Source organism: Diceros bicornis, chromosome 6 (assembly GCF_020826845.1).
Source record: "Diceros bicornis minor isolate mBicDic1 chromosome 6, mDicBic1.mat.cur, whole genome shotgun sequence".
Classification (NCBI taxonomy): domain Eukaryota; kingdom Metazoa; phylum Chordata; class Mammalia; order Perissodactyla; family Rhinocerotidae; genus Diceros; species Diceros bicornis.
In genome coordinates, this window is record NC_080745.1 from 79,820,235 (window position 1) to 79,836,263 (window position 16,029).

Consider the following 16,029-nt stretch of genomic DNA (forward strand, 5'->3'; position numbering starts at 1 on the left):
GAGAGACTGCGTGTCAGCGGCAAGAGGAGGTTAGCCGGTGTTATAGGTTGAATTGTGTCCCCTGCAAAAGATATGTTAAAGTCCCAATCCCCAGTAGCTCAGAATGTGACTTATTTGGAAATAGGGTCATTGTAGCTGTAATTAGCTAAGTTAAGACGAGGTCATACTGGAGTAGGGTAGGCACTAATCCAATGTGACTGGTGTCCTTATAAGAAGTCAGCCATGTGAAGACACAGAGCCATAGAGGGACACCATGAGATGAAACGGACAGAGATTGGAGTTAGGCACCAAAGAACGCCAAGGATTGCCAGCAAACCACCAGGAGCTGGGAAGAGGCAAGGAAGGATTCTCCCCTAAAGTGTCCGAGTGAGCATGGCCCTGCTAACACCCTGAATTTGGCCTTCTAGCCTCCAGAACCATGAGACAATAAATTTCTGTTGTCTTATGCTACCCGTTTTGTGCAGCAAACTAATTTTGTGCTGTTTGTGTAAGCAAACAGCAGCCTTAGGAAACTAATACAGCTTGCACCTGCCAGCTAGGCTCTCCTGGGGACTAGGATTCTGAAAAATCTGGGTTGGCGTGCCCATGGCCTCTGTGTAGTGTTGGGAAGTGCCACGCCAGGACCCAAGATGGCAGACAAGGAGCGACCGGTTAGAGGGCTGGGCTAGGGCTTCAGTAAGAGCCTGGTCCAGGTGCACGTTACCTCGGGAGTTAGGAAGAGATGGGCCCCACCCTGGCCTTCTCAAGGCCAACATAACCTGGAAAAATCCCACAGAAACATTTAGCATGCTGAGAAGTATCCTCTTTATTGCCACAGGATGATAAAAGGTCTTTATCATTAATCACATGCTGTTGCCAACCAGTCAGGGTGCAGAGGGCAGTCACAGAATTCTTACATTATGAAATTTCCCTAGTGCCTGTTGGGGTGTGGGTGAGGCGCTGATTCTCATGTGAGAACAGCAAGCTTCTGAGCCCCCCTGAAAGTTCACCTCTCCTTGGGAGGCTCTCTGCTTCTAGCCTTCTGCATACTTTGCTGAGGACAGTGGCTCTAGATAAATCTTCCCGTTGCACGACATGTTTGGCCTCTGAGCACAGCCATACGTCACCGGAGGTCTGGGATCCTCTATCAGGGGTCTTCCAAGGGCAGGACAGCTACCACCTGGAAGAGAAACCATCCCCAGGAGTTGGAGGCAGGTGGCCCAGCTAAGTAGAGAGACTACTGCAAACATTTCATCCCCTTGGTAAAAACAGTAAGAAGGAAAGAAAGTCCTTCCTTACTTGAAACAGAGAAATCCGGATATTTTGGCAGCAGCCCTTCATGCTGCAAAATTTTTGGAGAAGGAACAGGAGGAGGTTGTGTAGACCTAACTCCGTATATTCTGAAGTAAGAATGAAAGACATAGAGTTACTCCTTTTATTAATAATAAAAATAAGAATAAATATGATCTATGCAGGTCCTGTGTGAGCACGAGATGTTTACTCCTAATCCTTACAATTTATCCTAAAGGTAAGGATTACCATCTCCATTTTACAGAAGGGAAAACTGAGGCCACAAGAGCCACCCTATGCCATGCCCTACCATCTCCCTCCCTCGGCACCCTTGGGCCTTAGGTTGCTGCCAGGACAGGTGGCCCTGTGGGTTTTTACTCCCAGCCTCTCCCTGCAAACCAGCAAAGGCCAAAAGCAGGGCTTCTGCAGAATGGGTGCAGGTGGGGAGCAGAGGGTGACTGCCTACTGGGAAGGCCCTGCAATTACAAACAAGGCCCTTTCTGTAAAACCAAGCAGACACAAAAGCAGTCCTAGTCCTGGGAGGGGGCATCTGGGAAGCCCTGGGAAGATCTGCTCTTCCCCTCGGTCCTGTCATCTGCAGTTACGCCCTAAGCCAGACTCACTCCTCATACGGTTTCAGGTGCACTCTCTTGGCCTGCTCCGTGATGTCCAGGAAGTCCCTGTAGCAGTTTCTGGCCATGACAGTGTACCGTGTGGCGCAGCCTAGTTCAGTGACCCTGGCTCTCGGCAGATAGCCCACCCAGCCAGGGATTGGAGGCTCCTGGAGAGGCTTCTTTACGTACTTGCATTCTGTAAAGACACTGTGCTTCCTGAGGGTGCCACACGGTGGGCAGTGCTCTCAAGTTAGATGGCACCCCAACACTCAGCCCCAGGGGAACCCCTAGGCCTCTAGATTCTATGTGCCTGCACCTAGGTAGGGGGTCTCCATATCATCTCTCACTTCATTCTCTCACGAACCATAAGAAGCTGGTGCCATCATTCCCTCCACTTTATGGAGGAAGACACTGAGACCTTGAAGAGGCTAAGAGAGAGTTGCCCAAGGTCACACTGCAAGGAAGTGGTAGGGCCAGGATTCAAACTCGTGTCTGTCTGATTCCCAAATTCTAGCTCTTAAACAGATCCTGCTCCTTTCTCAGACTAATGAAAAAGCTTCCGACATTGCTGTTTGACAGTTTACATAAGGGAATCAAGAGTGGCATCCAGGTCAGGAGAAAGCACATCCGACTCAGCACCAGGAACCTGCCTTCAGGTCGTGAATGACTCTGGCTGGCTGGCTGGCTGGCTGGCTGACCTTCCGCAAGTTCACATTTGTGAGATGCAAGATTACTGCCCTATTCACCTCCCCCAGTTGCTGTAAGAATCGAATTAGGCCACTGAGTTCCAGAACCTCAGAGCTGGAAGGCACCCTAGAGAGCATCTAGTCCATCTTTCCCTGCTCTGGATGAAAGAACTGTAGCCCAGAGAAGGGAAGCAACCTGCCCTAGGTCACACAACAAATAGTTGCAGAGCTAGACTAAATCCCAAACTCGTAGGCAGATATTCTTTGTAACAGCTTGGAAATTTTTTTTTTTTTTTTTTTTTTTTTTTGTGAGGAGATCAGCCCTGTGCTAACATCCGCCAATCCTCCTCTTTTTTTGCTGAGGAAGACGGCCCTGGGCTAACATCCGTGCCCATCTTCCTCCACTTTATATGGGACGCCGCCACAGCATGGCTTGCCAAGCAGTGCGTCGGTGCGCGCCCGGGATCCGAACCAGCGAACCCCGGGCCGCCGCAGCGGAGCGCACGTACTTAACCGCTTGCGCCACCGGGCTGGCCCCCAGCTTGGAAATTTTTAAAGAACAAGAAACATGTGTGTTAGCATGTGTACCTAAAAAGTCCCCAAACAATTATAGTAATACTAATAAAGGTAATCAGTCCATTACTTTCCCCATAGGCCTTTAGACCTTAAAAATGATCTAGGGCAAATCACTGTTGTGATTATTAACACTATGTAGTCATATCATCAATTGTTTTTGTCATTGTTATTGTGGTTGTTATTTGGTGCAAAACCCCTTCCCACCCAGCTAGTACCTGGAGGAGTTGGCTTCAAACTCAGGTCTGACCTCAGACTAGGGACACTAGCTCTGGAAGCCTCACTTCCCTCATCTCTGAGAATGATAGGATCAACCTCATAGGGTTGTTGTGGGTGGTTAATGAAACCATGGTGCCCGGCACAGAGAAAGCAACAAAAACGAGGTGGCTACAGAGACAGAAGCTGATGTCTGAACGTTTGCCCAGGGGTCTTCGCTCTCAGCACCCTCTTCCCTGACCTGGGTCCCTCTCCCCCTGGAAATGTTTCTTTCTCAATTTAAGAAATAGAGTCTTTCCATTTTGCACTGCCGCCTGGGGATTTGGAACTATGCTGGATTCTGTGCTCCCCGGGGCAGCTCAGCAGGCCTGCCAGGCCCTGCACTTGGGTCCGGGGGTGAAGGGAGGCTGGTTTCCGGGAGCCGGTACCCAGACTCATGGGGTGATACTGCTGGTAGTACTGGTGGAGTGCCCGCAAGACCGTCTCCTCGGAGCAGATGGGCTTCAGTTTCTGGGCAGTGGCCACCGAGCAGCGAAATTCCTCCAGCTGGTCTTTATATCGCTGTGTGTTCTCCTGGAAGGTTTTCAGACAGTGGGACATGTCGTCCTCGCCGGAGGTCCCCTGGCAGCTAAGGTACGGCACGAAGCCTGCAAGAGCCGGCGGAATCACAGCCTTCAGCAAGGAATTCAGAACCCGCCTAAACTCCCCAGAATCTCACCCCACCCCTTGGCATTTCTTCCTCGGCCAGCCACGCCGCATTTTTCCAAAGGCCATTAATACAAGCAGGGCTGTTGTTTCCACTGTGGCTGAGCCATCCCAAGGCCACAAAAAACGACCTTGGCGCTGGAGAGGGAAGGCCCATTTCAACAAAGGAGATGACAGTAATATTCTGTGAAGGCAAAGCCTGATGTCAGCCTGCACGGCAAATGGGGAAAACATTTAATGGGCCAAAATGATAGCCTGAGGAGTAACTGAAATTCTTCATCTTTTTAGAGAGAAAGCTTATTTTCCTTGACACTTCCCAAATGCAATTTGGGATCTTTCTTATTGGACCATCGGGAAATTGCGGGCTTATTAAAAGCAGAGACCTATTACGCAAAAAGGTAAATTCATTATCTGCGAGACCCACCCCTAGAACAATTTTTCACCATTTCCCACAAACTAACATAGAATCATTACAATTAGTCGGGATAAAACACAACTATTTATTTAAACTGGATGCTGAATCCTAAGTACTATAATATTGTCACAATAAAACCCTTTTTTAAAAGAACAAATGAGGAAAAACTGGTTAAGAACTTGGTTTTAAACTGCAAAATAAATAAACAATTCTCATTACGGAAGCCCAACATTTTGCCTTTGTCCCTAAGTAAATAAAAGCTGGCTTCAGAGTTGAAAGCAGGAACCTCCATCCCCTGCACCCTGCAAGAAGCGGCCTCTGGAAGAATTTGATTACTAGGCTGATCTTGAAGTCCTCCATCCACCATCCCGTCTCCCCTACCCACAGGCAATTAAAAGATATCTATAGACAGCTAACCTTCGACAAAGGAGCCAAGAACATATACTGGAGAAAGGAAAGTCTCGCTGGGAAAACTGGACAGCCGCATGCAAAAGAATGAAAGTAGACCATTATCTTATACCATATACAAAAATTAACTCAAAATTGATTAAAGACTTGAATGTAAGACCTGAAACCATAAAACTCCTAGAAGAAAATATAGGCAGTACACTCTTTGACATAGATCTTAGTAGTATCTTTTTGAATACCACGTCTACTCAGGCAAGGGAAACCAAAGGAAAAATAAACAAATGGGACTACATCAGACTAAAAAGCTTCTGCACAGCAAAGGAAACCATCAATACAATGAAAAGACAACCCACCCACTGGGAGAAAATACTTGCAAATCATATATCCGACAAGGGGTTAATCTCCAAAATATATAAAGAACTCATACATCTCAACAACAAAAAAACAACCTGATCAAAAAATGGGCAGATGATGTGAACAACCATTTTTCCAAAGAAGATATACAGATGGCCAACAGGCACATGAAAAGATGTTTAACATCACTAATTATTAGGGAAATGGAAGTCAAAACTACAATGAAACATCACCTCACGCCTGTCAGAATGGCTATAATTAATAAGACAAGAAATAACAAGTGTTGGAGAGGATGTGGGGAAAACGGAACCCTCATACACTGCTGGTGGGAGTGCAAACTGGTGCAGCCACTATGGAAAACAGTATGGAGATTCCTCAAAAAAATAAAAATAGAAATACCGTATGATCCAGTTATTCCACTGCTGGGTATTTATCCAAAGAACATGAAATCAATAATTCAAAAAGATATATGTACCCCTATGTTCACCACAGCATTATTGACAACAGCCAAGATGTGGAAGCAACCCACATGCCCATCAACGGATGAATGGATAAAGAAGATGTGGTATATATATATACAAGGGAATACTTAGCCATAAAAAAAGATAAAATTGTGCCATTTGGACAACATGGATGGACCCTGAGGGTATTATGCTGAGTGAAATAAGTCAGACAGAGAAAGACAAATACCGTATTATTTCACTCATATGTGGAAGATAAACAAACTCATAGATAAAGAGAACAGATTAGTGGTTACCAAAGGAGAAGGGGGTAGGGGGAGGGCAAAAGGGGTAAAGGGGCACATATGTACGGTGATGGATAAAAACTGGACTATTGGTGGTGAACACGATGAAGTCTATACAGAAACTGAAATATAGTGACACACACCTGAAACTTACACTATGTTGTAAGCCAATAAGACTTCAATAAAATAAAATAAAAAAAGACACCGTAATGTCATGTAGGAGACCCCACAACAGGGGGGGTCTGCCAGAGTGGTCTCTCCTCTATTAGGACCTACTTTGATCTGTGTAGATGTTATATAATTGTATATATGCACACCCATAGGAATACAAGCTACTTTTATTGAGTCCTTCTAAGGGCTAAGACATTTTAAATAGGTCATGTATGGTGGCTCCTTTAATCTTTACAACAATCTCACGAGGAATCTATCATTATCCCATGTAGTGGGTTTAACTGTGACCCCCTAATAGATAAATCTAACTCCTAACCCTGGTAGCTGTGAATGTGACCTATTCTGGAAATAGGGTCTTTGCAGATGTAATTAAGGATTTGGAAATGAGATCTTCCTAGATTTAGGGTGGGCCCTAAATCCAACACCTGGTGTCCTTACCAGAGAAAGGAGAGAGAGATCTGAGAAACACAGACCCACAGCACAGAGCAGAAGGCCACATGACGAGTCATGTGAAGATGGAGGCAGAGATTGGAGTGATGCTGCCAAGAAACACCTGGGGCCACGAGAAGCCAGAAGAGGCAGGAAGGATCCTCTCCTAGAGCCTTCAGAGACAGCACGGCCCTACAGACACCTTGATTTCAGAACTGTGAGAGAATAAATATCTGTTGTTTTCAACAGCAGCCCTCAGGAACTAAAACACCCATTTTATAGAAAAGTTTAGTTACCATAGACAGGTAAGTAGCTTACAGTCACGTACACAATGGTCAAGCAGAGACTGGAACCTCAGTTTGCTAGAACTCAAAGCCCGTTCTCTTAAGCAACCAGTAGGACCAGGGAGAGGCTGGGCAACCTTGGAATATTCCCCACACAACTCCCCTCCTAAGAACACCTGTATGTGAGAGCTGAGGGCCTATGGGGACCACTGGGTTTGTCACAGGGATGTGACTTAGTAAATTCTTAGTAGCCCAGAAGCCCGAGGAGAAGAAGCCTTTAGGTGGAGTGACCAATTGTCCTGGTTTGCCATGGACTGAGGGGCTTCCCAGGAAGTAGGGCTTTTATTGCTAAAACCGGGACCATTCCAGGCAAGCCAGCGCAGTTGGCCACCATTCCTCTAGGGACACAGGAAGGAATGGACCATAAGAACAGCCCTAGTGCAAGACTTGAGAAAGCCCAACTTGGGAAGGACAGGGCCTCAGCTTATTCATTGTGTCTATCCCCATAGCACAGTGTCTATCCTAGTCCAAATGCACTCAGTGGACATTAATTAAGTGCTTCCTGCATACCAGGCCATGTCCTGGGAGATTTAACCTAAGTTATCTCTCTCCATTAATCAGAACACAGTTACGAAACCAGCAAACAGCCACTGATGATTAAGCAGCTAGTAACAATGGGGGATCAGAATTGACCACCTCAAAATACGTCTCTGCCTGAAAGACACTTCAGCCCCCACCCCCACTAACTAACCAAAGGAGTTTGGGATGGGAGGCCTGCCCCCAGAACAGGCCATCCCCATAGACATCTCTGGGTATCTGGGAGGGTCCTTGCTGAGCCCATTCTTAATTCTGGTTGCCCTTTATAAGAGACATTTACATTTGTAAAGGAAATCTCCATTCGTAAAGGTATCTTCTTCCCTGTACCAGGAAGAAGAGGGGAGATGGCCTTACCTAGAAACGCATCAGAATGGAAGGCGAGGACTTAAATCTGCATGATAAACTTAGCCACTGTTAACTGTGCTGTTTAGGCAATATGCTGTCTGACTCCTACTAAGTTCCTATAGATAACAGCTCCCTGGAGCCTGGGTCCCCATGGTAATGGGTGTTTGAGCTCTTTTTTTCAGGAATTGAACCCCGTGTCCACTTCAGGCAGGTTGATTCCACCAACCCATCAACTGAGCCCACGCAGACATGTGTCCAATAAGCGACCTTTTGATGTGGGGAGGTTAAAGCTCCACCCTCAGGGCATACTGACGCTGCCATTCTGTGAACATGCGTCCTACGAAGAGGCATGAAGCCTGACTACGCTTGCGCAGATCAATTACCTCATCTCTCCTCCATTTCAGACCAGCTTGCCCCCTACCCCATAAATATCCCTGAGTCTCTATTTTTGGGGAAGCGGATTTGAGATTCATTCTCCTGTTTCCACACTTGGCTGCCTTGTGATTAAACCCTCTCTCTGCTGCAATCTCATCGTCTCGGTGTTTGGCTTTCCGGGCAAAAATGGACCTGGTGCGGTAACAGTTATCAGCCACCTTCAGCAATGAAGTGCTCACAACAAGTCCCTTAAAAGCTCAAGTGCTTGTACTGGCCCAGTTGGCCAGACAGATATGGACAGTGGGCCAAGGCAGGCATAGTCACCAGGACCAAGGTTCTCCTGCTAGGCATGTCCGCAAGGCACGTCACCACTTACCACTGTAGCCTGGTGTGATCGGTAGGTGTCTCATGAAGGTCTTGGAAGACTCCATGACTTCGCGCTCTGTTAATGAAGGGAAGAGGGAAGGAAAATGTCCCATCAAATGTCCCCGCCTCAAGAACTCATTGTGTATTTGCCAGAGTCCTTGGGAGCAGAATGACTTTGCCAGGGGTTGGGACAGAGAGGCAGCATCACCTTCTTACACAAAACCAGCAGATATAGCTGCCTTCAGTGTCTCCCCTCCCCTGGGGGCCTCCTCCCAACCACCCAAGCCTTCATCCATCCATCCATCCAACAATCACGAACTGAACACACACAACAGCCACCACTGTGACAAACATTAGGCATAAAAAGATGAGCAAGACCCAGGAGCCCCCATGTAAGACTCATGAACCTTGGGGGAGGGGAGAGATGAGGCACCCTCACCCCCAGGGCCTTTTTTTATCCAAGTGGAATCAGGTTGCAGTGGTGATTTTTGCTGCCAACCCCCTACCACCAGCCTTAGGACATCTGGCAGTGTCTGGAGACATTTTTGGTTGTCACAACCAGGGGATGAGGTGCTACCAGTATCTAGTGAGTAGAAGCCAAGGATGCTGCTAAATACCCCACAATGCACAGAACAGCCTCACAAGAAAGAATTAGACTAAGTTCTGGCTGGAAGGGATCAGAAGTCCCAAAAGGCTGGCCTGGAGCCTAAGGTGGGTGAGCAGAGCATGGAGGGAGGACCGCGAGAGCATCAGTTTATGTGGATGTTGTCTCCTGGGCCAGACCCCTTCCCCCTTCTGGGGTAGCCTGTGGTCTCCCCCGATGAGCCAAGCCCTGCATCTCGCATCTGCTGATGCTGCCAAGTCCTCTCTGCCCAGCCAGTTCATCTCTCAAAAGGGGATGCCCTGTGGCCAGAATAAGTGGTCTGAGGGGTGGAGGGGAGGGCCATGCTCACGATTAGGCAGTAATAATAGGAATTTTTTAAACAGTTCCGACATATATAGAATACTTGCTATGACACCACTGAAGGCAGGACTGCATTCTTAAATCCTCACAGCCGCCCAAAGGGTTAGTTCCTATTGAGTCCCCATTGAGTAGATGAGAAAAATAAGGCACAGAGAGGTTAAGTAACTTGTTTGAAGGTACTCGCGCCCAAGGAGGTATGAATGCACCACCTCTAAACTCCGAGAGCAAGATTATGTTGCCCAAACAAGTGGCGCTGGGAAGTGGGCGGCGCCCTGCGCAGGTGGGTGGCGGGCTGCGCGGCTGCAGACCCCGCCCTGCCTGGAGGTGGTGCGTGGAGGGGCGTGGAGAGGAGGCGTGCTGGGGCTGGGGGGCCAAGATGGGGGGCAGACAGCGCGGAGACGGCCCTCCCCACCTCTGCTCCCCGCCCCCTTCCCGTGTCGCTCACCTGGGCGGGCCTGGATCGCGGCTCCCCCGGGCCGGCCTCCCGGCCTTTGTGCGCTCACCCCGCGGGGAGGGGGAGCCCGAGGGGGAGGGGAAAGGGGCGGGGCCGGGCGCCCCAGCCTCCCCTCCCCGCTCCTCACCCTCCGGCCCCCGACCAGGAGCCCAGGCCCCGCGGGCCGCGGGTGAACCCGAGGGAATGTGGGGGCGCTCCCCGCTGCGCCCCGCTCAGCGCCGCCCCCGGCGTGAAATCCAGGGACACGTTAGGCTTCCGAAGCTGGTCTCCGTTCTCGGTTCTCGGTACATGGTCTCCCCCGCCGGGGCCCCTCGGGATTTGGGAATTGGGGGGAGGGGTACGCGAAGGCACCAAGGTCAAAGCCGCCCTTTACTGCTGTGGACGCTGGGGCGGCCTGGGCTGGGGCCGGGAGGCCCCGGTGGTGGAGGAGGGTTGGCGGGAACAGGCCTTACTCCCGGGCCGGCAGGGGCGGGAGCAGCCTGGGAGGGAAGGAGAGGCCTGTGTCCGTGGCGGCTTCCCCTGGGCTTCTCACACCCCCGCCCCCCTAGTCTTCTCTTATCAGGAAAGATGGGATTTCCAGATGACAGAACAGGGCAGAAGGGGGCAACGCACCAAAATGAAGGAAGGGGTGCGGGGGAAGTGGAGCCATACTTCTAACCATCCTCATTTTATGGGAGCTCAGGGGCCTGAGCCTTCATCTCATTGGATTGAAACCAGGATGCCCACTGTGCGATCCAGACAGAGAGACTAAGTGGACAGACTGCTAGTCCCAGCCTCTCCTGTACAGAGAAGGAAACGGAGGCTGACTGCCTGGTGGCACCGCTTTTCCGTACACACTTGTTCGTTTGTTTGTCTGACTGTCTGCACCTGGCAGCCTTCCCTACCTCTACCCTCCTGGGGACTGAACTTCAGATGAAGGCTGATGGAGCTACCCACTTAGGAAGGACCCGTTTATACCCTCTCTGGGTCCTGGGATCCCAGCTCAGACTATCCAGAAACTTCTAGAGCCAACTTTGGAGGGTGCCCCAAACACAGAGCCTGGAATAAACCCGAGGGTCTAGATGCAGCTGCCAGCTTGGCATGCCTGCTAGGATACCAGAGGACAAAGCTCCCCTCCTAAGCCTTCTGCTTTTTTTAACGACCTTCATTTGGGTGCAGTGGAGCTGTCGGTGGGCACCCTGGCTTATCTGCCTTCTCTCCGGCTAGACCACTTGCTTCCAGCTTGGAGGGAAAAGGAGGTCATGGACATCAATGGAGCCTTGGTTTCCAGCAAACAAAGGGGCCAGTCCTGTTGGAATGAAAATTAATAAAGCAATCTCCACCTGAGATGGGGTGGAGGGGGAGGTCAGTAATAATCTGTCTAGAATTCCATTTGCAAACTCAGAGTGCAAAAAAAAAAAGTCTGGGCCACATGAGATCCAGAGTTTTGCTTTATTAGACATCTGTGAAGACAGAAAGTTTGCAGATACAATCTGTCAAGTTGTGAACTGCTGCAAAGTTCTGTGAAGTTTGAATTTATCTTGTAGTGAACAAGACCCCAATGACTGATATTTTAGAATACTGGTCCATATTCCAAGCAGATGAGAGGTGTGATGTTACGGCCAACAACTTTTATACTAGTCAACCACTTAAGCCACTTTCCAGCGTAAATATGCAGCTTAATCACAGCTATTTCATCTCTACAATGTGAAATTCGATCTTCGACTAATAATGCATATTGACTCCTGTTTATTGGCGCATGCGATTCTTTGCCACCCTGGCAATTCACCAGACCTGGACTCTAAAAGCTAAACTTGATCTAAATAACATTCTAAGGGTAGGGCAGGCTCTGTAAACTGGACTCATCTTAGCCATCACTCTGCAAAAACGCTTATATAGTCTCCTCCTCTTTACTCTTTTGTCTGTAACTTGTCTGTCATTCAGCATTTATTAATGCCTGCTGTGTACAGAAAGGGCAGTTACAAAGAAAATCTTTTGACAATTCTGCTTCCAAGAAACATGACCATCAGATAATATGCCAGGGACAGTTGAGTAATGGGTCAAGACAACAGGCCTTTTAGAAACTTTCTAAGATTAGAAAATGTGTTCAAGTGTATTTATCCAGTGCTCTTATTCTAGAATATTTCTGTGGGGGTGGAGGGGGAGGAGGGATGGATTTGGGGATTCCCTTTAAGGAGTTTGACTAATGGGGCTGCATCTCTGGGGCCAGAAGAAAGTCCAATAAAATTATCACCCCCTCTCCATCATCTGTTTGCCAACAGTGCAGATTTCAACCAGCTCGTCTAAGAGAAATAGTAGACAAGGAGACATCCTTAATGCAAGGTGGGAAAGACCTTACGTTACCCAAAAAAGAGGGACTTGACTATATTACTCACACTTAATCCAGTAGATAAGCTGGATTTGTGCACTACTAGATTCCTTTCTTTGACCCTGGCGTTCTGAAAACATCACACACGGTGGACCACACTTTGCCCTCAGTGACTGCTTTGTCCCACAAGGAAAGGTTGACGACCCTGCAGGGATACAAAGAATTTTCATAGGTTTTTCTGCACAGTCACATTACTTACAGAACCAGAATGTTCAGCTCTCAAGGACTGGACAGGAGAATCGATAATATTATTATGCTCCTTTAAATATAACCTGTGAACCTTTGGGAAGGATGTGTGTATAGAAAGCTCTGATGAAGTGGATCCAGGTGGTCCATTTGTTCAGAGTATTCTGACCCTGGGCACCTCTGTCTATTGCTCAGTCTTGCATAAATAGTCCATAGCTTAGTATTGGTACAAACTGATGATTAGTATGCACAATTAAGAAATGAAACCATGGAAAATTAAAGGCAGCAATGTCATCAACAGAATTCAAAGAGCATTTTCATTTTAACAAGAAAAGCACATTGTAGAAATAAAGATTCTGTACAATATTCTAATATTGTATGTACATAAAATTATATTACTTATAACTAAATTGAAAAGTCTTATTTGTAGAGTATGGCTGGCAACAGCAAAGAAAGACCCATAACATTTAGCTTTTGAAGCAGAGCAGGCAGAAGAGAACCCTAGCAAACACACCTTTGTGCCTGGATATGAAATCCCGCCACTGAGTTATGTGACTAGCCTTCTCTAGTTCTGTGGTTTGTTCGTGTTTCACATCCCAGTAGGGAATTCTGCAGCAGGCGATGTGAAAAAGAAGACATGTTAAAATGAAACTGGAAATGCTATTTAAAATCTGTGTATCGGCTATGATAATGGGTTTGTGAATCCAACTTGCATTCGAAGTTAGTTCCCTCATCTTCCCTTCATTCATTATGCATGCCTCCAGTGATTTAAAATCGGAATGAATTCCAGCAGGTGGAAAAGATAGCTTTGAACAGATCAGACAGGCTGTGAGTCAGATTCTTGATTCTTCTTCCTCAGTTGGTTCCTGAATGTTGGAGAAGACTGGCTTTGCAAGTGGGGGAGGAAGGAGAGAACCCAGCCCCACCAGTTGGTTCCTGGGTCAGCCCCGTCCTTAGGGTGGCTTTCTTGCAATCTTTTTCCTCCCCGGGGTTTTCCTGTGAGGATTAAAAGCGTCATCCCTAAGCCAGATGGAGCCCCAGGCCCACGCACAAGAGGGGGAGACGTGGGATCATCGCTCTTCACCTGTAAACCCTCTGTCCTGAGGGGGTCACAATGGGAAGGCTGCAGGCTGCAGGCTGCCATCTACGCTTCAGCTTCCGACAAAACCTAAGTTAGGAGTTCTCAAATTGCAGTTGAAACACAGGCTCCTGTGGTGTTTACTAAAAGTGGCAGATTCTGGTCCTCCTCTCTCAGACTCAACTTCAGTTCTAAAAGAGACAGGATCCAGGAACCTGTTTTTAACAAGCACCCAGGCAGTTCTCATGCCAGTGATCCACAGATCTGCTCTGAAAAAACCTGGCTTAATTCCTGGAGTATAGATCTACGAATTCCTTTTGGACGGACTTCAAAAACTGAAGATTTGAATGAAGCATTTCATAGAACAGATTCTCTGCCCATGTCTCACCAATGTATTCTTTTCAAAATGTGGGAATACATGGCCAGAACTCTTAGGGGGATGAGAGTGAGCAGGGAGGAGGGAGTTAATTTAAAATATGTATGCTTGGGGCCAGCCCTGATGGTCTAGTGGTTAAAGTTCTGTGCCGTCCACCTCAGTGCCTGGGTTCGTTTCCCAGTGGCGGAACCACACCACCCATCTGTCAGTTGTCATGCTGTGGTGGCAGCTCACATAGAAGGACTTACAGCTAGGATATACAACCATGTACTGGAGCTTTGGGGAGAATAAAAAAGAAAAAAAAAAGGAAGATTGGCAACAGATGTTAGCTCAAGGCGAGTCCTTCCCTGCAAAAAATAAAACATAAAAATAAAATAAAATATGTAGGCCTGTCAAGGTGAGGGGCTGTTCCAGACTCCTGGGCTCAGTGATGTGGACAAGGCAAATTGCAGCCTAACTTTCTCACACAGGATCCTATGAAGGTTAATTAGAATTACTTAGGAATTCAGAAATCAGGATTTGGCATTCTGGGAATTATATCACAGCATATAATGTGGGATAGGTCAGGAGCTCTTTAATATCCATTTTCCTCAAAGAAGTTTTTACCTACAGAAAAGTTGAGGTATCAGCCCTCCCACTCACACAAATCCTAGTGGATTAGCCAAAGCTACAGTTATTCTTCATGGAACCTATTTGGAATTTAAATTATGAGAACCTAAAATAGTGCCCAGTGTAGGCAGTCCTCTCCCACCAGCTAAAAATGCTCCAAGTTCCCACTGAATCACCACTTTGAATCACATGATGAAGAAAAGAAATGAACTGCAGATGGATGGCATTTTATATTGACTGCCGTCCAAAAATGGTAAAAAGGAAAGTCTCAGAGATGAAGAATCTTCCCCTGGCTCAAAGATCTCATTTCAAATCTGGAAAGACAGCAATAGGGCATCCTAAGTTCTACTTAACGGAGATCTGTTCAAAGCAAACTCAGTCACTGCTGCAGAAACATACTGATTCCCTTGTTGGGTGGGTGTCTCACCACTTTGTACCTGTGAAAACCAGCTGCTCTTAGGATCTTTGAATTTCTTATTCCTAAACCTCGATCTTAATTTCCAAGAGTTTTTCTGACTCCAGTGTGCCCTCAAAAATCCCTAATTATTCCAGCCCTGGTTGTTCTCATCTTCGCTGCTGAAATTCAGGTGGGCAATGGTGAGGGGCAGGGCGGGGCCAGCAGTCAGGGCTGAGGTCAGCAGATGCAGGTGAGTGCGTCCATGGGGGCAGGCGGCGGGGAGGCCGGTTAGTAATTTAAGAAGTCAATTCCAACCTTGACACTCTTGGAGGTGGCTATATCGATGGCCGTGGCCTTGATCTCGGTGTCCCCAAACTGCATGAGGGTCTGAATCTCCCTCCGAGGGGGCACAGCCGTGCCGCTGGTCCCCGTGAGATCCAGGCGGAGCGTGCCGCACTTCTTCACCCCAGGGTCGGTGATGAAGCTCACGTCGTCGTGCTCAGAGCTGTAGATGTTGATGATGATGACCAGCTGGGAGGGCTTGGCCGGCGTGTAGCTACGCTTGACCAGCTCCCCCAGGGCCACGGACTGGTCGGCAGAGATGAACTTGTCGAAAACATCGGTGCACCAGCGAGTGCCATCCTTCACCAGCAGCTTCTCGGGCGGGTGCTTGCCCTCCACGTAGCGGTTCAGCACGCCCACCCCGTAGGTGAGCGGAGACCGGCGCACCTTGATGACGGCAGGGTCCAGGCCGAAGAGGACGGCGCCCTTGAGGATGGTGAGGCCCACGTCCTGGGGGACGATGATGCGGCACTTGTCGCCAAAGGCAGCCTGCACGGCCTGCTGCAGGAGCGGCGCCTCGGCAAAGCCGCCCACCAGGAAGAGGAACTTCACAGTGGACACCTCGGGCTTCTGGAACAGGTCCCCTGAAAGGGAAGAGGAGGGACAACATCCTGTCACCAAAAGCCAGCAGGCAAGGGGGACCGGGTGGCCTGAGAATGTGGGGGATGGACAAAAACACTTGCCCAACTGGAGGACAAGCCTA

The 16,029-nt window shown here is 48.4% G+C and overlaps 2 protein-coding genes across 7 annotated transcripts in view; both read right to left on the bottom strand.

Moving 5' to 3' along the window:
* Positions 1-787: 787 nt before the first annotated feature.
* On the bottom strand, positions 788-10,033 carry SPMIP5 (sperm microtubule inner protein 5). 4 transcript variants are annotated; one of them, XM_058544093.1, is made up of 6 exons: positions 9,962-10,033; positions 8,563-8,628; positions 3,787-4,005; positions 1,893-2,079; positions 1,279-1,379; positions 788-1,159 (listed from the first exon to the last, which is right to left on the bottom strand). In XM_058544093.1, the coding sequence occupies exons 2-6, from the start codon at positions 8,615-8,617 to the stop codon at positions 1,014-1,016; spliced, it is 708 nt and encodes a 235-aa protein (XP_058400076.1). In that variant the 5' UTR covers positions 8,618-8,628; positions 9,962-10,033; the 3' UTR covers positions 788-1,013. The 4 variants fall into 4 exon arrangements, with proteins under 4 accessions (XP_058400076.1, XP_058400074.1, XP_058400077.1 ...); XM_058544091.1 differs by lacking the exon at positions 9,962-10,033 and adding an exon at positions 9,683-9,835; XM_058544094.1 differs by lacking the exon at positions 9,962-10,033 and adding an exon at positions 8,761-9,669.
* Positions 10,034-11,387: 1,354 nt separating this feature from the next.
* HSPA12A (heat shock protein family A (Hsp70) member 12A) overlaps positions 11,388-16,029 on the bottom strand; it is a 161,767-nt gene continuing 157,125 nt past the window's right edge. For all 3 annotated transcript variants that reach the window (XM_058544079.1, XM_058544080.1, XM_058544081.1), the window contains one exon: positions 11,388-15,910. In XM_058544079.1, coding sequence (XP_058400062.1) covers positions 15,273-15,910 — 638 coding nt within the window. In that variant the 3' untranslated portion in view covers positions 11,388-15,272. The remainder of the gene's footprint in view (positions 15,911-16,029) is intronic.